Here is a 24,315-nt window from a genome sequence, read left to right on the forward strand (position 1 = left end):
TTTTAAGTATGCAATGCCACATTGTTACCGTAGGCTACATGTTGTACAGTAGATCTCTAGAACCTATTTATCTTGCATAACTGAAACTTTGTACTGTTTGACCAGTACCTCCCCATTTCTGCCTCCCTCCAGCCCCTAAAAACCACTGTTCAGCTCTCTGGTTTCTGAGTTTATGATATGTAAATGCTTGTATGTATTTAGGAAATCTAACGTTATTTCAATAAAGCAGAAACTTAATTATTTCCTCATCTTATTACTAGAGTGAGTGGACAACTCATGATTGAGCTGAATGGCATTAGTCTGATGCTCTGTCAGGTGTGTCTGTGATCCCAGTGTCAGCCAGTACAATGTGAGGGATCGGGTCTCTTCCCTATATGTGAAGGCATGAACAGATACGTCACAGGTGTTAAATATTTGGATATGCGACTTTACCTACTGTGCTAATTCTGGTAATGTGCCAGAGTTCTTAGGTAGAGGTATTTTTAAAATGTGAGATTCATAACAGGAAATTAAAAATATATATTTTCCTCATAGTTTATCCGATGTAAATTTTTTTCTGGTTTTGAAGGAATATATTCTGTCATGTACAGAAATTTTAGTTTTATTCATAGGAACAAAGTTGGGCCTCAACATAAGGCAATAAAGCCCAAAGTAAAGGGTCAAGTGGGCTTAATGCTTTTGATTATTACATTTTCTTCAGTTTGGTGGGATTCAACAGATCAGTTTCTCAATTATCTAAATACAGACTGAAATGCAGAAATTTGATGTTAATTGTCAATATGAACATAAATAGCTACAAGTCATTAACTCTTTTCAAATGGGAATTCATATTGGAGAAAATGAAATACCAATGCGATTAAATTTTTCACACCCTTGATTAAATCAATGGAGGGGAAAGATAATTTTTTTTAGTTAATTAGTAATTTGGCTGAACAACATTATTGATCTATTTTACATTCATAGACATGGCACTGAGGAATGAAACTATAACGATTATTGACAACATACTATCTTTTTCAAATGTTATATTTTCTAATCTTTCAGCCACCTTATGATGTAGATGATACTTCATTCAGAAGAGGGAACATGCACAGTGATAGTTTCTCAGAGATCTCATGGCTGTGGCATGTTTGATCCAAAGTCTTTGTTCTTTCTAACACTATACCCTTCTTCCTTCAGATAGCTCTTTGGTCATGACCGTCATATTTATCATTTAACATTCTGTCATGAAAAGTCAACATTAACATCACTGCCTTAAAGATAAAATCACTAATATCTCAGGGATCATCTTAAGTAAAGGATAGCCTTATGTTTGTGCATATCTACAATGTCAAGCAATTAATAAGTGATGATGTCAATGGAGCTGATGATAATGTGCAGTCTCTTTGGATGGGCAGGAAGGCCAAAGGAAGAAGGTTGACATGCCCCTGGTTCTAGCTATCTAGAAGAACCAGGCTAGGTTATAAAACACTGTCATATACTAATTTTGAGCTTATACTCAGTAGTAAATATGAGAGGCAGATCTCTATGGAGCTTTAAGTCAACACTGAGATTAATAGTCTGGAGAGATTAATAGTCTGAGTTTTGAAACACAAAGGGAACAAGGGAAATGAGATGTCAAGATTCTCAGTCTGTAGGATTAGGAAACCCATTCCAGTTGATGAATGAGAAAGAGGAAATAGGCAGTCTAGAGAAATTTCCAAGGCGGGGGTCAGATATTCCTCGTGACTTATTTTTTGTGGTGCTCTGGACTTGGATATGGAAATGCTAGGTGCAGTTAAAAAGAGAGACAGGTGATAATGGCCTGGGCATAGAACTGACTTTTTATTTCCCCAGACATATTCAGAACCACTTTAAAACACTTGTTCTTGATTCCTTAATTAGTTTTCAATCCAGTGTCTTTCCATAAAACAGAATTTTAGAATGGTAACAGGTTGTTTTTCTAATGGTCATGAATAATACACCCTCTTCTCTTTTTGAATGGAACCAAAAAATTTATTCCTAATTAAAGCCATTCCTAATTATCGCATTCCAGTGTAAGACTATAATAAATAATATACTGGCAGGAAAAAACTCTATAAACATAGCTTTAAAGCCTACATTTCTGTTTTAAGGTAAAAGAGTTACCCATTTCTATACTTGTAATAAACACACTAGAAAATATGAGAAATTTATTCTTTTCTAATTGACATAAATGCTAAACTGGGCTATTTATAAAATGGAGACACAAATCCCTGAATAATATGGATATACTACATGTACCATATAGTTATTGGTTCAAAAGTTGTTTTTATTTTAATCAGAAAGATTTTATCATTCAGGTGTTCAAGTAGCTTATATTTGCAGACCCAGAGAATATAATAGAAGACCCAGGAACATCAGTGCTAGTTATCATTAATTATTTTTTGTCAGGTGCTAACATCTTTTAGACAAAAATAAGGCAATAATATTGAGGGTCTTCTCAGAAATAAGCTATCTGAATGACCTGATGGTGAATTGCTTTTTTTTAATTTTTATTTTTTAGAGAACCAGAGTAACCGAACTAGACTTTCCATTATTTCTTTTCAACTGTGTAGGAGAGAACATTAGTGTCAGCAGGCTCTGAGAGCTGCTACTTTTTTTTTTTTACATTTATTTATTTTTGAGAGACAGAAAGAGACAGAGCACTAGTTGGGGAGGGATAGAGAGTGAGGGAGACACAGAATCCGAAGCAGGCTCCAGGCTCTGAGCCATCAGCACAGAGCCTGACACGGGGCTCGAACTCACGAACCATGAGATCATGACCTGAGCCGAAGTCGGACACTTAACTGACTGAGCCACCCAGGTGCTCCTGAGAGCTGCTACTTTTATCTGCTAATATCTGTGTATGTTAGCCATTGATATGAAGTGTAGTATTTACCAAAAAATGCCTTTATTTCTTTTCTCCAGGTCTTCTGTCTTTCCCATATTTTAAGGAAAACAGGTTTTTTTTGTTTTTTGTTTTTTTGTTTTTTTGGTTTTTTTAATAAAAATAAGACATTTGGACAGGAAATGAAGAAAATAATAAAGAAGAGCAGGTAGATCGGTATTCTTTTCACTAACCAAAGATAACTTTTTTTTAGTGCTTTTGTTTAAAAAAAAATATATATATATATAGTCTATTCTATCTGTATATTCATCATCAGTCTCTCATCCATCCATCTATTCATCTACCTATATTACACATATATAGGATAAAGCAAGATGATAAGTTAACCTGTAACTAAAAAAAAAATTAATTCCAGTATAGCTAACATACGGTGTTATATTAGTTTCCCCTGTCCAATATAATGATTCAACAATTCTATGCATTACTCAGTGCTCATCGTGATAAGTGTACTCTTTAATCCCCATCACCTGTTTCACCCCTTCCCCCACACCTCCTCTGTGGTAGCCATCAGTTTGTTCTCTATAGTTAAGAGTCTGTTTTCTTGATTTGTCACTCTCTTTTTTCCCTTTGCTTATTTGTTTTGTTTCCGAAATTCCACATATGAATGAAATCATGTGGTATTCATCTTTCTCTGACATATTTCACTCAGCATTATACTCTCTAGATTCATCCATGTTGTTGCAAATGGCAAGATTTCATTATTTTTTTATGTCTGAGTAATATTCCATATATGTATGTGTGTATATATATAATATAATAATATATATAATATATTATATTATATAATTATAAATATATATATATATATAATCTCTTCTTTATCCACTCATCTGTCCATGGACACTTGGGCTGCTTCCATAATCTGGCTATTGTAAATAATGCTTCAATAAACAGAGGAATGGATGTATCTTTTCAAATGAGTGTTTTCATATTCTCTTAATCTGTAACTTTTTAAAAATTAAGACATAATTCACACTCCATATAATTCACCAGTTTAAACTATACGATTTAGAAGTTTTTAGCTTATCCATAGGATTGTGTGACCATCATCAATACCTAATTCCAGAATATTTCATCACCCCAAAAAGAAACCTTATGCCTTTTAACAGTTCCTCCCCATTCTCTGCCCCCTCCAGCCCCTGATAAACACTTAGACTCTATAGATTTACCACTTGTGGATATTGTACATAAACGGATCATACAATATGTGGCCTTTTGTGACTGTTTTCTTCACTTCCAGTGATTTCAGGGTTCATGCAGATTGTAGCATCTACTGTCCTTTTCATGGTTGAGTATTGTATGAATATATCACAATTCATTTATCCATTCATCATAATGTCCATTAGGGTTGTTTCCACTCTTTGGCTATTGTGAATAATGCTGCTATAAACACGTATGTTCAAGTTTTTGTGTGAACAAATGCTTTCAGTTCTCTTAGATATATACCTAGGAGTAGAATTGCTGAATCATATGGTAACTCTATTTTAACTTTTTGAGGAATCGGCAAATTCTCTTTCACAGCAGCTACACCATTTTACATTCCCACTGGCAACATATGAAGGCTCCAATTTCTCCAAAAACTGACCAACATTTGTTGTTTTCCATTTTTAAAAATATACTCATCCTAGTGGCTTTGTATAATCCTTTTTAAAGGTTAAAAATATGCTGTTGAATCTAAATTAATAGTATGCCTTTCTATTATAATTTTAATGGCTACATTGTATTCCATTGTATCCATGGGTCATTATTTATCCTTGCCCTGATTGAAATAATCTCATATTGTTTTCATTTTTCCTATAATAGAGAACACTGGACTAAAGATTCATATATTTGTGTCCATTTAGGTTATCAACTTTTTTCCATTATTTGAATACAGAAACAATAGTACAGTTGACATGTTTATAATATGCCTGCCCATATAACATATCACCTGCCCAAATTTATAGCATAAATTTCTATTATTGGATCAAATAATAAATTACTTTAAATCTTGAAAATTTGCTTCCAGCATGGTTGTATCGACTTAAATTTTTATCAGCAGAACATGAAAGTGTCAATTTTATCCTACCTTCATCTATAATATTTATTCTTGGACCAAATGGGAGCATTATTATCCCATTAATGTCTTTTATTACTACTTAGATGGAACATTGCATATATTCTCACTGTAATGGTTTATATCACAACTGTTTGTATTCTCCCAGTTGTGCCACAGTGTTAAATTTTTCTTATATGCAAGAGCTCCTTGCATATTAAGAATATTAATCCCTTGTTACATTTCTATAAGTTGATTCTTTTAAAAACTGTTTGAAATTCAGAAATTTTTAGGTTATTAAAATTATCAATTATTTCCTTAATATTTTAAATATGATGTCATGCTTAAAAGACCATTTATTCATTTCAAGATTATAATTTTTTATGTAATGGAATTTTTTATGTAATACAATTTTTTGTGTAATGATAAAAACTTTTCGTTCTCTAAATTTCCCTCTGACGGCAGCCTTGGCTATATACTTCAGGTTTTGAAATATATTGCTACCTGTATGTACTACTCTATAATTTTAGTTTTAGTTTTCTCTTTATCTGAAGAGTTAGTTAACATGAGTGCTTAATTGTTTTTTCTAAATCTCTAGGAATTTTTTTAATTTTTATCTTCCTTGGTGTTGTTTTAACTTTTCAATCTTTTTAAAGCTGTTGCTAAGGATTTTAAGTTTTATTGAATAGTAGTTAGAGAATATGAATTAAGATTTATGATAATTATCCATATTTTATTTTGGGCAGAAATAATGCTGTTGTAAATGTTTCATATGTATTTGAATGTACAATATCTTATTTAATAGTTATTGTTTTTATCTGTTTGATAGTCAGCTTCGGAAAGGGATATATGAAAGTCAGACCATACTTTTTAAATTTATGAGTTTTTTATTTACTTATATGTTTTACTGTTTCTTTTAATGGTGCTCCAAATTGTTATGCATGCAGCATCAAATGGAAACACCTCTAATCACCATGGTAACATAGACAATTCACATCTATCACAGTGGCCTAATATACATTGACAGTTTGTGTAATTAGAGAAAATCAGGTCCATTATACATAAATGATGTGGTATCCTTTCTTTAATTCAATACACAAATTATTGTCAAAAGTGAGTAGCCCTCTCCTAATTTGATATTTTATCCATTTTTTAAGCACTTAGACGTCTGTTCCTATAGAGTTGTCTGTATTTGATTGGCTCATAGTAATTCTGCAAATATTAACAAAATATTAATTCTGAAATACATGGAAAGGTGGTACATTAATGATATTTCAGACTAAAACCTGAGATAAAAGGACAATTTGACAGTGAGCAAGAAATGAAGTAGTGACTCATCTGGTAAGAGGTGAATTTTAGCCTTATTTTACTCCTCCAAAAAATCTTCATGATGAAAAACTGAATAAGCTTCTTGGCTTAAAAATATGTGATCCTAATCCCAGACAGTTATAGCTTATAAACTGGGAATTCTGACAGAAGTTTGACTAATATAAAATCTAAAAATATACAGAAAAGCTGCTTTGGAGAACTGGGTTGAGGCAATTCTGTATATGACCCATTTTGTTTGGGTACATAAACCTATAGGCAGGATTCATATTCCCCAAGGGCATAATAACAAGGCTAAGTATAGCATTCAGTTAATTCACAGAATTACACAACAGTTGAAGCCCTTTCAATAGACCCTTCCTTTCAAGATATTTTTAAATGTGAATCTCTCCTTTTTCTTTTCTTTCATTCTTTTATCTATTACTTCTACCTGTCCTTCCTTCTGCTCCCTTACTCCCTGTTTTCCTCCCTCTCTCTCTTCTCTCTTTTTCTCTTTCTTCCTTTTGGCTCCCTGATTCATGATACATGCTCATTATTAATCTATGCAAGGTCCATTTTCATTTATTTAGTTAGTTGCTGGCTATTTCAAGGGAAGTAATAAGCATTTATGAAAATACTGCCCCGCCCCCCCCCAAAGGTAGGATTTTGGCAAAAAGCTACACTCAAACATATATTACCGTCACCAACTTATCCCACACCCCCATCCGTCCTGAACAATCAATATTTCTACCTTTTAAAATGGGTTTGTCTTGCTTATATATTCCCAGATAGCACAACATTTTAAGTTTTAATCATTTATACCTTTGTAAAATATATTTTTGGTACTTACTTTTTCCACTTAATATTATTTTGCCAAAGTCCATCTATTTTTATGATCGTCTCTGTAGTTCATTCATTTTGACTGTAGTATTATTTTCCATTGTGTGAATATTCCATATACCACAATTCATTCACTTTCTTGAGGGTATCTGGGGTGATTCCAGGTGAGTTCTACAAAACATTCAAGGAAGACATTATTACAATTGTATATAAACTCTTGCAGAGAATAAAGAAAAAGGGAATATTTTCTAGTTTATTCTCTGCGGCCAATATAAACCTGAAATCAAACTAAAAAGGACGTTCTAAGAAAAAAAATTATAGCTCCACCTCACTCATGAGTATGCATGTAAGGATTCTAAACAAAATATTCGCTGATTGAATTCAACAGTTTGGAAAAAAAAATTGAAATCAAGTTGTATCTGTACCAAGTTTTCATGACATAATATTGACTATATATACATGTAATTCATTACAGTAACAAATTAAAAGAAAAAAAGATTATCACAAAAGATGCACAAAAGACATGCCTAACATTAAAAGTGCATTCATGATAAAATTATTAATACATTTATTATAATGAAAGGAAATTTCCTAAACTGATAAGAAGCACCTATAAAATGCCTAGATCAAACATAATCTTAAATGAGTAATGTGAGAAATATTCTTTAAAAAATGGGAGAAGTACGGGGCACCTGGGTGGCTCAGTTGGTTAAGCGTCTGACTCTGGCTCAGGTCATGACCTCAGGGTTCATAGGTTTGAGCCCCGCTTCATGCTCTGTGCAGACAGCTCAGAGCCTGGAGCCTGCTTCAAATTCTGTGTCTCCCTCTCACTCTGCCCCTCCCTCTCTCTCAATCTCCCTCTCTCTCTCAAAAATAAACATAAAAAAAAAAACCTCTTACCAAAAAAAAAAAAAATTAGAAGTACAAGAATGTTCACTATTGTCACTTCATGTCAAAATTGTTTTGAAGATCCCAGGTAGTGCAATAAGAAAAGGGTGGGGCAGAGTTGGAAGTATAAGCATTGTTAAGGGAAAAAGGAAATTATAACTGTTTGCAAATAACATAATACTTCACATAGAATTTTTTTTTAATTTAGCTATAAATCCTTAGGTATAAAAACAGAGTTTTTCAGAGGTTTTTCAACCTAAAAACTATTTTAACATTTTGAACTGGATCATTCTTGATTCTAGGTGGCTGTGCTGTGCATTGTAGGATGTTTAGTAGCACCCCTGGTCTCTTCCAGCTGTCACCCGTAGCACCTCTCCTCCAACTGCAATAACCAAAAATGTCTCCAGACATTGCCAAATGCCTTCAGTTGAGAACCTCTGGGCAAGATATGAGACTAATACAGAAAAAAAAATCAGCTGCCTCATATATACTAACAGCAAAGCAGTAGATAATATAAATTTAGTGGTATCATAGAATATTAATTACGTAGGAGTAGATCTACAAAAGATGGTTAAGTGCTATGAAAGGGAAATGATAAGGCTATGTTAAAATTTACAAAAGAAGACCTAAACAACTAAGAGACAACTCATGTTCATGGATAGGAAAATATTCTAGAGATACTAAATTTTCCCCCGTTGATTTCTAGATTCCACATATTTTCCAAAAATCTAACCAGAATTGTTCATGGAACTTAAGATGGTTCTAAATTGTATGCAGAGGAGATGTCAGAACACTTCTAAGAGAGAATAAGGAGTGCCGACCTGCCACACCAGCATCAGTCTTATTATGAAACTTTAGTCATTTATATAGTATGATATTAGGTCAAGACAGACAGATGAATTAATGGAGGAGGAGAGACGGACCAGAAAAAGACCCACTTCTCCATGTAACTTAGGTATATCCAGTCAATTGGAAAAGGAGATTATTGCTAAAAACTGATTATCAATATACGGGAAAAGTGACATTTCCAGCTTCACCCCACCAATCAATCATCTATGGGTGGATTAACAATGCAAATGTGAGAAACAAAATTTTAAAAGTCTTAGTAGACGTTCTTAAAAATTGACAAATTTGCAAATTTTGAATCTAGATGGCAAAAGTATCTTTCTTTTCTGGCAACATTGGACTGGACAGTCAGAGACCTCCTCCTAGCACAGCAAATTTGAACAGGCAGGACTGTAGGTACTCAAAAACTTCTCTTTCATAAATGTCTTCCTCACTGTTAGAGATACAATGATTAATTAATAACATAATGGAATTTATGTGTACAAATAAGTATATATAAGGTATTAAATACTCCTGAAAAGAAACAATAAAGATCTTCAGTTGCTCAAGGTAAAGAAAGGTTTTCTGCGTCAGAATGAAAATATACTGAATTCAGAATATTGCAATACACTGGTTTGTTCCCAAATTCCCCTTAAGATGCATTTATCTTGCCTAATTATTACATTATCCTTTTCATCTTTTCCCTTTAATCAAACATTTGATATGTTAATAGTTTCTGGCCACTTTTTTTTTTAAGAGATTTTATTTAAACTTCCTAATTTGTCTGCTTCCCTGAGATGAGTATCTCTAAATAATGGATCTTTTCTTATTTTGAAAGTTCAATAAGCTTATTTGAAGACTACCAAAGCAATTATAGATTGTATTTCTATTTCTCAAATAGTGTTCATTAATGATAATGACACTTTGCATTCTTAAAGCACCTTTAATGCAAGGATCTTAAAGACATTTCCACAAGAGAAAGTGCCATTGTCAGTTTAATTTCTTAATGAAAAATCAAGAAGGAAGGTTTGGCCGAGAGACTTAGAAATGCTATTCAGCCATGTTTCTTGTCCTATTTATTTCATACACCAAAATAATTAGTTAAAGAAAATAATTTTCAACACAAAAAATTGAAAGTAGGCATGTCTTTTTCATACTTTTCTATTTAGTTTTTATGAAAACATCCAATTGAGTGAGTACTTTAGCCAAGGTAAATGAACATGGAGGCTATACAGTGAAAATCTGGAGTATGGCTACACATTCTGGATTCCACCTTAATATTACACATGTGCACACTGCATTAATCAATATTAACTCTAAAGGAGAATCTGAAACAAGTTACTCATCCATGCCAATACCTTTGATATTCAGTTGTAAAAATCTGTATTGTCCTTAAAGCTTTTATAGTGATATGAAGGGAAGCATTTATTTCCACATTTAACATAGCATTAGTTATTCATTTAATAACTATTGACTGATAACCCACTTTTCTAAAAATGATATATTTATAATTGCTATAAGAAATAGACTCACGCACTGTAATGGCTCAAAAAGGAGAGAGGTTTGTTTTTTAGCTGGATGAATGGGTTACTAGTACAGACCTTCTCCAAGAACCGATGCAGGAATCCAGGCTGTTGCAAGCTCTGCCACCTTTAACCTGTAGCTTTCCCGGTTGCCCGGCATGGTATTTCCATTCTAGCCAGTCAGAGGGTGAAAAGATCATAGAAGACCACTCCAGAGGCTTTTAATGAGAGGCCAGAAGTATCACTTGTGTTCACATTCCATTGGCTGGAGCTAATCATTTGGCCATACCTAACTACAGGGAAGAGTGGAAATGTAGCCAAGCTATGTTCCCAAGAAAAAGAGAAAATGGATGTGGGCGCTCAGCCAACAGTCAGTGCTACACATATAGTAGTGAATATAATGTAAAAATGCTCCACAATCATGAAGCTTACAATCTAACAATATGTAAGTTAAACAAACCACATATTTATGATATTTGTAAGAGCTTTGAAGGAAATAAAGTGTGTAAGAGTGAGGGATAGGGAGAGGAAACAGGCTAATTGGGGTGTGGTGATCTGACAGAACATCTTGATGTGATATTTGATCTGGGATATAAATGATGAGAAGGAACCAGTCGTGTAAAGATTCAAGTGGGAATAATATTGGAGAGAGAGAAAAAGAGAGAGGGTGAGAGACTGAAAGAGAAAGAAAGAGAGGAAACACAAAAGTCCCGAACTAAAGCAAACTTCATGTGTTTGGACAGAAAACCCAGTGTGGATGAAGTATAGAAGTGAGTAAGATTGGAGAAATAATAAAAAGCCATGGTAAACATTTTGTGTTATACTCTAAGTGAAATGGGAAGCCACTACATGATTTTAAGAGGAGCTATATGATGTGATTTGTGTTTCAGAATATCATCACCCTGGCTGCCAGGCAGAGACTGGGTTGTTTGAAATCCTGGATATGTTTTTGAGATAGAACCTGTTAAGCTTTTGTTTGTTTTTACTACCAAAGCATTTTGGATCTTATTTTAGGATTTTATCTCCAGATCTGGCATCCACTGAGCCAGACTTTGGTGGATCCATGCCTCCTTAGGGGAGAAACTAGTCAAGGGGGTTCAGTTTAGTTCAAGTGGAGGCGAGCAGGGTTCAGTGCATTTGAAGTTGAAATGGAGATCAGAAGAGTTCAGCAGTGTACTTCTCCAAAGCTTCGAGGGTTAGGGCAATGCCTGCTGAAATGACTTGTCTTTTAAAACTGTCCTGTTTGATATGGATGGCTATGGAACACTTGAAATATGACTAGTCTGAATTACAATGATCTGTAGGTATAAGGTATACACAGAGTTTTGATGATTTGCTATGTTAAAAAATGTGAAATACCTCATTAATATTCTTTATATTGGTTACATTTTGACATCATATTATTTTGCATATATTGGGTTACACAAAATGTATGATTGAAAATAATCTCATCATTTTTCTTCTACTTTTTTAAAACTTCTTTAAAGAACAGCTTTAGATTTCCAGAAACACCGGGCAGATAGTATAGATGGTTCTCATATTTCAGCCCCCTATACACAGTTACTCCAATTATTATTATTTTATTATTATTATTATTTATTTTTGAGACAGAGACAGAGATAGACAGAGCATGAGTGGGGAAGGGGTGAAGAGAGAGGGAGACACAGAATCCGAAGCAGGCTCCAGGCTCTGAGCTGTCAGCACAGAGCCCGACACGGGGCTCATGAACTGCGAGATCATGACCTGAGCCGAAGTCGAATGCTCAACCGACTGAGCCACCCAGAGGCCCCCAGTTTCTCCAATTATTAACATTTTGTATTAGTATTGTACATTTGTTACAATTAATAAACCACTAATGATACACTGTTATTAATGAGAGCCCATACATTCATTCTTTCTGTTTTACAGTTAGGTAAGGGTTTTAACTTAGGTTTTGGCTTGATTGAATAGATGGGCAGTTGTTAGCTACTTACTAGGAGAGGAAAGACTGTGAAGGATATGTTTGGATGAAAAAGAATCAAATGTGTCTAGATGCATGAAGTTTAGGATTATTATCAAACAATCAATGGAGTTGGATAAGTCTGCAGTCAGGGATAGATGTATACATTTGAGACTCATCAGTGGAGGTATGAGGTTAAATTTCAAATTAAAATGATGTGAAGGGGTTCCTCGGTAGCTCAGTCAGTTAAGCATCAGACTCTTGATTTCGGCTGAGGTCATGATCTCATCGTTCATGAGATTGTGCCCAACGTCCGGCCCTGTGCTGACAGTGCAGAGTTCTTGGGAGTTCTCTCTCTCCCTCTTTCTCTATGCCTCTCTCTCTCTCTCTCTCTCTCTCTCTCTCTCTCTCTCAAAATAAATAAATAAACTTAAAAAATGGTGTTAAGAGTTAGCAGGAAATAAGACAATGGAGAGAGTGAAGACAACTCAGCTAAAAATTTCTGTTTTACAGTTAAGGAGACCATGAGGCAATAACGCGTCAATAATGGAATTTTTGCTTGCCTTTTTTTTTTTTTTTTAAGATGAGAGCTATTAGAACTCATTTGTAAACTGAATGGAATACTATGGACAGTCTAAATCTGTTGATGTCAAAGGAAGAAAAGATATCTGTGTACGTGAAGGTGCATGGAGAGTGAGCCGTGAGGTCCTTGCACCAGGAGCAGGGCATGCCTGTGACTGGAGGGATGTGTCCTCAGTAGGAGGGAGGTTAATACGAGTGTAGATGCAGGTACCTCATAGGTTTTGTGGCGGAGTTATGAGGGAGTTTTTGTCTGACTGCTGCTTTTCATCAGTGAGAAAGTATGAGACCAGCTGAAGTGACAGGGGGAGGGAGGTGTTGGGTATGGGAGGCATGAAACAGTCTGTCATCCAGAGCAGGGAAGTGGACTCACTGGCAAAGTGTGGAAGGATTGCAGAACAATGTTGACTGCACACTTCGGATCTGAGGTCATGAATTTAAAGTAAGACCAGACAGCAGGTTGGGACTAGATGAAGCAAGTGAGGTGCCTAATGTGCAGCATTTAGGGAGGCACTCACTCTCATAGTTGTGCTCGAGGCACCTGACCTGCCTCAGTCTAGTTGTGGCCTTGCCAGACATTAAAGCTTTATGATTTTCTCAAACAATATTCAGCTGCTTGAATATAGGTGAAGAAGTTATACAATTGAGTTCAATCATGATTGTGATTTGGCAGAGGAATAAAATTGGTTGGAAGGAGATCATAGAACCTGTGTGAGAATAAGAAGGAAGGGAAACTATCATGGGGGGGGGAGTATAATGACAAATTGGGTTGATAAATGAATCAATAAATTTAGGGGATCATAGAATTGTCGCAGTGGGGGTGGAAGGTGGTATCCAGGGAGTGAAAGTTGGGAGATGATGCAGTTCCTGGCAAGGACAACTTGTAGACTGTGATCATGATAGCGGGTGGTGAGATACATGACAGGGATGACCACTGGAAGTGAGGAATGCCTCCGCTAATGCAGAGGCCAGGATGTTGAGTCATCCAGGTGGATGACGAGACCACCAAGAATGATAACAAGAATAGGGATGGAAAAGGATACGGAGTCAGATCTAAAGTCTTCAATGAATAAAGGCTGACTAATTGATATATGTAAGAGTAATATGACTGATTCCTAAATAATTAACATATAATATGATTCTAATTCAAAGGCATAGGTCTGTTTATTGATTATAATAAATACTTGATAAAATAAATTGGATAAAGAAAAGGTGAGCATGAATAATTGAGATTCTGTTGAAAATTGCTATTTCCTATGGCATTTTGGTCAATGACTTAAGTCTCACATATGCATTCTTTTAAGGGAGCCAAAGCTCACTAAATCAACTGATTTCATTTTTCACTTTCTCATTTTTTTCGTGCTTACCCGGTAGTGTAGGTTGTTATGAGAAGGAAAATGGATAAAGTTTTGTAGCAAGAGGGAGGAAGGAAAGTAATAAACATGACAATAAGCTGAGTGGCTTACACTTATAAATATATTTATGATATTTGCCCATAAAGACGAATGAATTATTCTTGCATTGCATTTGGCATTGTGGAAATAAGCTAATGTAGATCAAGGAAGCATAAGTGTAGGCAAAGGAACGGATAATGATGATGATGGCTTCCATTTATTGCACACCTATCGTGTGCCAGCCACGCATTAAGTGCTTTACATACATCATCTCATGTAACCCTCGTAATAACCCAGGGAGGTGGAGGTTATTATGCTCCCTTGATGGTTGAGAAAACAGATTTAGAGAGGGTAACTTGCCCAGATCATGCAGGTAATTGGCAGAGCCAGAAATCAAACTCAGTCCCCGAATCCCAAGCTTATAGTCTTCCCCAGAACAATGTTCAACAGAGCCAACATTTGCAAATAAAATCTTCATTGGATGTATCATTTTTTTCCTACAAAAACATATCGAAGTGCTTGATATGCCTAGTAATAAAAATAGATAGTTTTTTCCAATGCATTTCTTATTGAGCAGAAAATATTCCAGGAGATATATAGACTCTGAGAGTGGTACCTGACAAGTAAAAGTTACCTCACAGCTCCACATTGTTTGTTTCCATTTCTCTGCTAGTACACATCACTTAAAAAGTTTTTTAAAAAATTAATACACTTAAAATTTTCTGAAATAACTAAGTCTAGGGGATGAAGTCTGGGAGATATATATCTAAATACATGTATATCTAAATATATTTCTTACCTGTGTTGTTGGTAAATCATAATAAAGTGATCGATGTATTGAGATCAATGTATTTGTCATTTAAAATTTTCTTCTGGACAAAATGCCAGCTGTTTCAGGGGTGGTCGGATTCATACAAAGGATATTTTAAATTTCTTCTTATAGAAATTAGTAAACAGCATGGCCCCTTGTAGCTATCAAAGGTGTTGTGGGTTACATAAACCGCAGAACCAGGGTAATCATCTGAGACGAGCCAATGTGTAATGGAATCATTCTTTCTGTGAAAGGGTTGAAGTAATTCAACTGCAAGCCTAGCCCCAGATCAGAAATCAGATTAGTAGAACAAGTTGCAAGAGTGGTTTCTAACATCAGACTGATAACAATGTGAAAGGGACTCATTTGGCCCCTTCCTTAGTGACTATAAAAGATGAGAAGTGACATACATGCATTTCATAATGGTATGAAGAGAGTAAGTATGGATTTACTTGGGATCATTAGTGAGGGTCTGATTTACGCTTTACTGTAATTTATTGATTGCTCACTCAGTATGAAGCACTGTATTTAGTTCAGAGCCTACAAAGATTAGAGATACACTCTGCCTTTGTTAAGGAGACCTCCTTTGTAAGGAAGGCAGAGGGTCTACCCAGTGTTGAGCACATAACAGGCTCTCAGTAAATATATGTCGAATAAATGTTTTGAGTGGGTATGAGGGTGAATAGTAAAAGTGTGTGGAGTGTAGCGAGTGATATGTTAGAGCAGGATAGCATGCAAAGAGGCACTTGGGCTTTTGCTCCAGGTTTAGAAGATCAAGCTTCTTTAGGTGTGACCTTTGAGCCACATCTTGGAAGGAATTATATAGAGAAGGTATAGGAGGAAGGAGGAAGTGAATTTATGAATAATAACATGTACAAAGACAGGATGGTAAGAAGGAGCATGGTGAATTTAGAGAACTGGGTTTTAGGTATAGGTGGCATTCTGCTGAAAGAGGAGAACTAGTGGGGCACCCAGGTAGCGCAGTCAGTTAAGCGTCCAACTCTTGACCTCGGCTCAGGTCATGATCTCGTGATTTGTGAGTTCAAGCCCCACATCAGGCTCTGTGCTGATGGTGCAGAGACTGCTTGGGATTCTATCGCTCCTTCTCTCTGACTCTCTCTCTCTCTCTCTCTCTCTCTCTCTCTCTCTCTCAAAATAAATAAATGAACTTAAAAAATTAAAAAAAAAAAAGAAAAAGGAGAATTAAGATTAGTGAGGGTGACTTGAGGAAAGCCATATATGATCACTGAGAAGTTCCTATATTTTCATATGGGCACTGGATCTCATACACAGCATTGCCATAAAACCATAAAGGAGATAATAATTAATACTTATATAATACTGTGTACTAAATATTTTACATATTTTAACTCACTTTATCGGCACATAGTCCTCTGAGATAGGAAGTACTATTAGCCCATTTTAAAAATGAGACACATGAAATACAGGGAAATTAAGTAACTTACCTGAGATCATACATCTAATAAGTGACGGAGCTGAGGTTTGAACTCAGTGATCTGGCTCCAAACCCAACACTCCTAGCCATTTTAGTATATTACCTCTTAATACAATGTCAAGTTCAGTGTGGGTTGTGGTTAATGGTATTTGAAGTATTTCAGTGAGTCAATTATTATTTTTGTGATAATGCAGCTCTCATTTATTTGCTTTCTGATAGACTTTCTCAGGTTGGAGAAAAGAGATGTAGAAACAGCTGACGCACCAGGAATTATATGCAACTCAGAGTACATTCATGAGAACGTGTTACATGAGTGGCTTCCTTCTACCTTTGGTATCATCATGGTTAAAAAGATTGAGACTGCTGTTGTAGAAGATTGGAGGTCATTCAGTAAGGGGTGTAACATTGGGGATTTTAGTTAGAGAAGTGAAATAGTCCTTTATTCATGAAGAATACGGCATGATAACTTTTTGATGTGGTATATAGATGTCAGGAATTGTTGATGACGTTAGTGTGAAATCCATACAGATACGTATTTTTCCATCCAGGAATCTCTTTCCCATTTGAATTTCCATTATCCTCTGTCTAGATATCACTTAAAGAATTTTCAGCATCCTATCTATTCCTCTGCATTGGTGCATACTGGAAATACTGATGGGGTGAATAATAATCGTAATAATAGTACCTCATTACCCCATGCATTGTTCTGTGCACTTGACAGGTATTTGTTCATTTAATTCTTACAACACCTCTATGAGAAAAGTGTCACTATCACCTCCATTTTTCAGGTGAGGACACTAGGATTTAAGGGTTAACCTGCTCAAGGTCACTAGGAGTTCTGTTTTGGTGACTTGAGGTCACTAGGAGTTCTGTGTTGGTGAGGCATGGCAAATGGGTTTCTGCTTGAGTGTCTAAGGAGTAGCTAAGATAGTACCAGTTGATTGGACAGCTCCTATTTTATTCCCCAATTCGTCGTTTCTTTCTTGATTTATATATAAAGCCATTTCCCATATGAATTAATAATAATAATTTAAATGCATACAGCTCTTCTAGGACTTCAACACATGCTCATGTTCATTGTTAAGTCCCCACGTGACACTGAATAGAAAGAGAGATACAAAGTCTTGGAAATAAATGGGGAGGTGGAGTTCGCATGGTCATGTAGCTCTTGACTCTCAGACTAGTGCTCTCTCCTCCATGCTATACCATCTCTTGTGGCCTTAGCAGTTTTGCAGATGCTAGGTATCTGTGATCCTATCAGAGATTTCATGCTGTGTCCAATTTTATAAACATTCCAGAGAACAGGAAATTGGACATCTCTCCATTAAATACTTGGAAAGTACCCTAATGGCTGCTGTGTGACTGTGGTTGTATTTATTTGCAACTTATTGTCTTAAGTCATCGATGTTGTTTGATAAGTTAAATGTTTTAGAATTTTGTGATTACTGGCATTTGTTAAAAATTCTGCAGGTAAAGAACTCATTATAAAATGGGAGTGTAGAGAGTTGATATATGTAATTATTTGTAGTGTATATTTTGGGAGAGAATAGGAAAAGAGATAGCGAGAAGGAGACACTTTCTAGCACAGCATAGAAATTAAATCCAATATGCTATGACAAGCAATTCAGGGAGAGAAGACAGGCACAAAGAAAAGGGATTGGTGTTAGGCGAATTTGTTGAGATAGCAACGAGTAATCCAACAAGATGAAGCAGGGAAATGGGCGAAGCTAAAAGCTGTTACAGAACAGGAAGTTCTATTCAGATTGTGAGGCTACTCAGAATAAGACATGGAAATAGCAATCCCTTTCTACTGTTTTTTTAAATACTTATTTATTTATTTTGAGAGACACAGAGAGAGAGAGAGAGAGAGAGAGAGAGAGAGACAGAGACAGAGACAGAGAGCTAGAGAGAGCATGAGAGGGGGAAGAGGAGGAGGGAGAGAATTCCAAGCAGGCTCTGTGCTGCCAGGGCAGAGACCCAGGTGTGGCTCAATCTCACGAACCGTGAGATCATGACTGGAGCCAAAACCAAGAGTCAGTTGCTTAACTGACTCACCTGCCCAGGCGCCCCACCTTTCTCCTCTTAAAACCCGTGATTATGTAACACTTAATAAGTGGAAAAGGAAAAGTGAGCAGAAGCTATTAAGAGAAAAGTTGAAAACTTCTTAGAGAAACGAGAGTTTAGAATATACTAGATATCTTAAGTCCTGCTACCCTGCCCCGGTGAATTGGGGGAACTTTTACGATCCAGGACTTGCCAGCCATCACTGTCTTGCCCATTGAGAGGTTCCCAACGATGGCCCACACTGATATACTCTTGGGCAGAGGTAGCAGAAGCTTAGAAGAGAAATTGAATGGGGAACTGCTTCCGAGCGGAGTTCAGGCCAGACTGAAGCAAAACTCCAGGGAATTTGGCTAGGACGTTTTCCTGCCAGAGTTTGAGTTGCTGTTTGTAGTTCATGTTATATAGTAGGTGTTATGCTTCAGGACGTTTACACTCTTCTCTATTGACTGTCATTCTCTGTAGCGAGGATGGAATATTCAGCCTATCAACTTCTATTTATTTAACTGTTATGTACATTGCCTAACTTGGATACTCACCATTTACTTTCTAATGTGCATAATAAAGCATGTCTTCTCCCTGTATGTACATCTGGGCTTCTTTTTGTGTAGAAGATATTATGCTATCAAGAATGACCTTGTATGGATTACAATCTTCGTATCTCTTACTACACACAATATATTTTTATCTACCATTCTTTCTTAGAGAAAAATAAGCTCAGTGGGCTATCTTACTAAAACTTTATTAACATTGTTTTGTAAACATTTATAGGTAGTGCTGGGACACCTGTCACTTTTAATGAAAATGGAGATGCTCCTGGACGTTATGATATCTTCCAGTATCAAATAACCAACAAAAGTGCAGAATACAAAATCATTGGGCACTGGACCAATCAGCTTCATCTAAAAGTAAGTATCAATATAAATTTGCATTAATGGATATAAATCTCAGATAGGCAGGCTTTATTTTTAAGTTTATAATACAAATTTTGTTAGAATTGATTCTTATAATTAAGTTTTCAGAAAATGTGTGATTTTATCCTTCCTTCAACTTTGAAATGTTATGGAAAATCTTAAATGTCTGTAGAGAAGTCTAGTATCTATAGGAATTTAACGAAAGATCTCATTTCCTTTTAAGTGACTGTATTAGGGAAATTTTGTCCTTTTCTGAAAGACCCACTTGTTTACGTGTTGGTACACTCTGTGTGTGTGTGTGTGTGTGTGTGTGTGTGTGTGTGTGTGTGTGTGTGTTGTGGGGGGGAGGAATGACAGTGTGCCATGAATAAGTTTAGGCTTAAAAATAAGTGTATTTTACCTTTGCCACATCAGATATTGAGACCTCATGACCATGTCTGATTGATGGAAGTGAATCATGACCTATATTTACATTACCTCTTTCATTCACAACATCAGAGAAAGTTAATGTACCTACAGGTGATGGTCAGATCCTTTAACAGCCTTACGGGCTGCCTGCTGTCCCTACCTACCTGGCGTGCTATCAAGACCCAATGCCCACAGACTTGGCATTTCCTAGAAGTGGCCATGTGAGGAAAACTTGAAGAACTCAGCTTAAGCAGGGTCCCAGGGCCTGGGGGTGGTGCCGAAGGTGGCTGGGCATTTGCCTGCCCTGGTGTCACCAACACAGGGGGCTCTGTCTCCTACTGCTGGGTCTGGTGGGGATCTGGTGGGGGTGGCGTGTAGGATGGCTGTGGGGTGCAGGAGCTTCATCAGTTTTGCCTGGCTGGTGGCAGCCCTTCAGAGGGGCTTTCCTAGGGGAAGGGTCTGCGGGGACATTGGAGAGAGCTATGTGGTGCCAGCACCCACCAATTATAAGGGGCTCTGGAGCAGGAAGCCAATCCTGAACCTGAGAGATAAGGGGGGCCCAGAAAGGGAGCAGGACTGTTAGTGGCCACATGGGGAGGGTGTTGGGGTGATTGGAATAGCATCTGTTTACCACTAGGTAAAGAATTATTTCACATTTTAACAGCCATGATGGGATAGCAGTGCATTGGCTTCTTCCAGTATAGAGAAATAAGGAACGTGCCCTATAGTCTCAGCTAAGGATTGGCATTCATTCATTCAGCATGTCTTTGACAACTGTAATATAGGACTATTTACAGGGACTTAGCGTTTCCTCTGTAGACAGTCAGGGACTTTGTAAATGCCTCAAATAAACTACAAACATATTCATGTACTGTCTTATTGTTCTAATATGTATTTCATTCTTTCCCACAATGAAAGTATCTCTTCTTGATCCTCAAAGCCATCATAACACTGTGAGAATTGAGTTTATTTCCTAAATGAACATTTAAGTTCATTTCCTGGCCATCCCTTATCCTAGCTAGAAGGTAAAAGCTTATGATGTACACGAGGGTGGAGATTATTCTTGTCTATATGTGTGTAACATGTTCACATGTGCTTTCTTGTGTTTGAACCCACTCAAAAGACATCGAGTTGCTAATTTTTAATACAGCTTTTCACTTCTGTATCTCCAAAGAGAGCTCCTTAAGTGGCATGCTTATGCAGCATCAGTCACCAAAGTTTTCAAAAAGGAAGCAGATGATGAGAAATAATAAAACTAGGATATTTATGATCTACTGTCTCTGAAATGACTTCCTGATAATTATCATGGTTCAGCTATCAATAATGCACAAAGACAGCTTATATTTCTAACTATTGTTGTGCGTTGTAAGACCACGTATCTGCAGTTAACTACATGCAGCAGCCTGAAGAAACCTTATCTACTGTTCCGTAACCCAAATTAACATATATTGAAGCATAGTTTTTATAAGTCTACAAGTCATTAATGCCAATCTGAAAATCAATAGATTTTTGTCAAAAGGTCTTTTGATAGTAAACCTATGTGAAATAAAATAATTAAACATGACAAAGAAAATTTGATATGGGTTAAAATAGGTTAGCTACTTTTTATCTGATATTTATTAATGCTAAACTGCCTATTACATTCTTATGACTAAGGATGTACATAGCAAAGTTCAATGGTTGAAAAATATGTCCACTATACTAACATACCTAAAACATTTACACAAAAAGTATATATACACACACATCTCTCTATATATGTGCATGATATATTTGTTATAAAACTTCATATTGAATCTCAAGCTGTTCTTTAATGTACATTTAACAGTGCATGAGAGTTTTATGTTTATTATTGTGTAACTATTCATAAAATATATCAAAACAATTTGTAAGAGTTATTTCTTATGCATGATTATGACCATTTATAACTAGATAGGAGTACCAGCTTTACTGAAACAGAGAGAATGTATCTCTGAGAAGAAAAGTAAGTAAATTAGACTGTGGGGAGAGGTTGTAAGTCAGGGTTGACTTCTGGAGTATAGCAGGACAAATTGTTTCCCCTTGGATCAGTGACCTGTTTGAAGCCCGAGTAGGGGGTGCTTGGAAAGTGACCAGTTTATTAAAGTCCTGCTTGGACATTAGTCAAGGCATCAAACAAATGCTTTGCTTCAGTTTTATCACCTGTAAAATGAACACATTAGTACCCCTGTTTTGTATGGCTGTAATAAGAATTTAATGAAATAATATAATGAAGCATTTAGTCCAAGACTTGGCACACATGAAATCCATAAACATTACCTATGCTTAATCCAGTGTCTCATGATTCTACATGGCCAGTGGGAGATATGGTAATCGATGTGAGTAAAACACTGCTCATTACAGAGGCACTTGAATTTGCTTTAGAAAGTTATGAGAGAATCTCTTCATCAAAATGCTGACCATTTGTCTCCATAGCCCAGTGTTTCTTCTTATCTTTATTATTGGCCTTAATACTTTAGAAAATCTATCTACACTTAAAAAGTAACCTTTAAGTGAGATAAATACAAACTTTCTATATGGTAGCATATGGCCAGGTAATGTCAGCTAAGCAATTGTTTTTTGAATGGACTTGATAAATTCATTCTGTGCACATACACTGGGCTAAGTTTTGGGACTAGAGTGAATATGTAGTTCTCAGGGTGCTCATAGCCTGGAAGGATAGACCAGCACTCAAACCAACAATGCCAGCGTAGTGAGGCAGGTGCATGGATGAAGGTGTGTGCAGTGTCTCCAAGCAGCAGCCCAGGGAGACTTTCCTAATCCGGCCTGGCTGCCGATGACGGTTGTGTTGAGGTCCAGGGGAGGATACTCTCCCCTGTGTCTTCCCATCTCTCCTTAATCTGTTAAACCAGATTTACAGTAGATTTTACACTCTGAGCGGTAAGCATTTATCAGTCAGTTACTGGATGGAATTCTGCTTCAAGGAGCCAGTTTTTCTGGCTGAATTCAACCATGGGATGATTTTGTACACAGCCTGCATACGATGAAGCATGTATGAATGTGACAGATTTGCCCTGAATGTACCTTAGTGGAGTGAAAGAATTTTTTAAACAAGTAGGTTATTTTTTTTTTCTTTTTCCTGGAAAATTATGAGGTGTTTTATTTCCTCAAAAGCATTGTCTTTATTGTTCCAAATATTATTGCTTCTTTTTCTTTCTGATGGAACTAACATATGTTCTTAATGTAGCAACTACAATCAGCGAGTACAATTGTTTAGTTTGATTTGGGTTTTCTATTCAGTGCCTCAGTCCGTGCGTGAAGGGCGCGTTGTCTGAGAACGAATTTGAACAATTAGGTCTCTCCATTTTGTTAGACTGAATGTCTCAAGAGGCAGGTGGTCCTTATTAGTGATTACAAAACATATTGTAACCTCGAGGTTCCGAGTAAACAGCAGAGCCTGAACTGCGGGGAGAACAGCCATATGCTGCTGTAAGTCCATGGGGAGAAGGTATATGGAGGTTAATGGATGTACCTAAAATAACTCTAACTCGGGGCTCACTTTTTTATACTTCCAACCAGAGCTTACTGGTTTTTATTTATTTTGTATTGTTTATTTTTTGATTATGGTGGGAATGAGGCAGATGGTTTTGCTTGTTTTATTGTTCTGTTTTCTTCTGTTTTTATTCAATTAAATAATTTGGAGATAAATAATAGTAGTAAAGGATAGCAACTCTATAAGAGTGTCTCAACCACAATTATTAGTGGCACCGTGTCAATTGGGAAGGGTGATTTGAAGAATGGCTTCATTGACACTGATTTAATTTTGAGTGGGTCACTCCATAGAAGAATGTAACTCTTCACAAGGCACTGAATCCTGTTCCTCAGTTATCTGATCTGTTAAGTGGGGATAATAAATAGGCATTATGAAGATTGAATGCATTCGAATATAGTGGTGAAGAACGAGACTTCAAAGTCAGAAAAAGGTTTGAATTCCAACCTTCCATTCATGAGTCTTAGAGCCCTGCTCATGTTATTTTAGCTCTTTCAGTCTCAGATTCTTCATCTGCATGGAAACAATCATAACTACTTCACAGAGTTCTTGAGATAATTAAAGGATTAATCACATACACAAAGATCGTAGAACACTGCTTGCCACATAGTCAATGTTAAGTGAATATGGTAATAATAATTTGTTTTGTTTTGCCACAATAACTAGTCTACTACTGAGGACCTATAGTTTCAATCTAAAATTCCATACATGCAAAGTCTTTTTTGACTTTATTTTGATGTTTTGAGTAGGGATTAACTTAAAAAGAAGTACATACACCATGATAACTTTTCTGTGCCTGTACAATAAATCCAAAATGTTCACTTTAGTATTAAAAAAATGGGCTGCATGCTTTGGGGACAACCAGAAACTTGAGCAAAATTTTTGGTGTTTAGCCCAATT

At 36.2% G+C, this 24,315-nt stretch overlaps 1 protein-coding gene across 5 annotated transcripts in view; it reads left to right on the forward strand.

The window, feature by feature from the left end:
* The window catches only part of GRM8 (glutamate metabotropic receptor 8), a 775,589-nt gene that overhangs the window by 612,056 nt on the left and 139,218 nt on the right, over positions 1–24,315 (forward strand). For all 5 annotated transcript variants that reach the window (XR_005789206.1, XM_040472070.1, XM_040472071.1 and 2 more), the window contains exon 8: positions 19,336–19,472. Coding sequence is in view for 4 of the 5 variants with exons in the window: in XM_040472070.1 (XP_040328004.1) it covers positions 19,336–19,472 (137 nt within the window). In the remaining variant the exon portion in view is untranslated. The remainder of the gene's footprint in view (positions 1–19,335; positions 19,473–24,315) is intronic.

This window comes from Herpailurus yagouaroundi, unplaced genomic scaffold (assembly GCF_014898765.1).
Source record: "Herpailurus yagouaroundi ecotype Mexico unplaced genomic scaffold, PumYag 100, whole genome shotgun sequence".
NCBI lineage: Eukaryota > Metazoa > Chordata > Mammalia > Carnivora > Felidae > Herpailurus > Herpailurus yagouaroundi.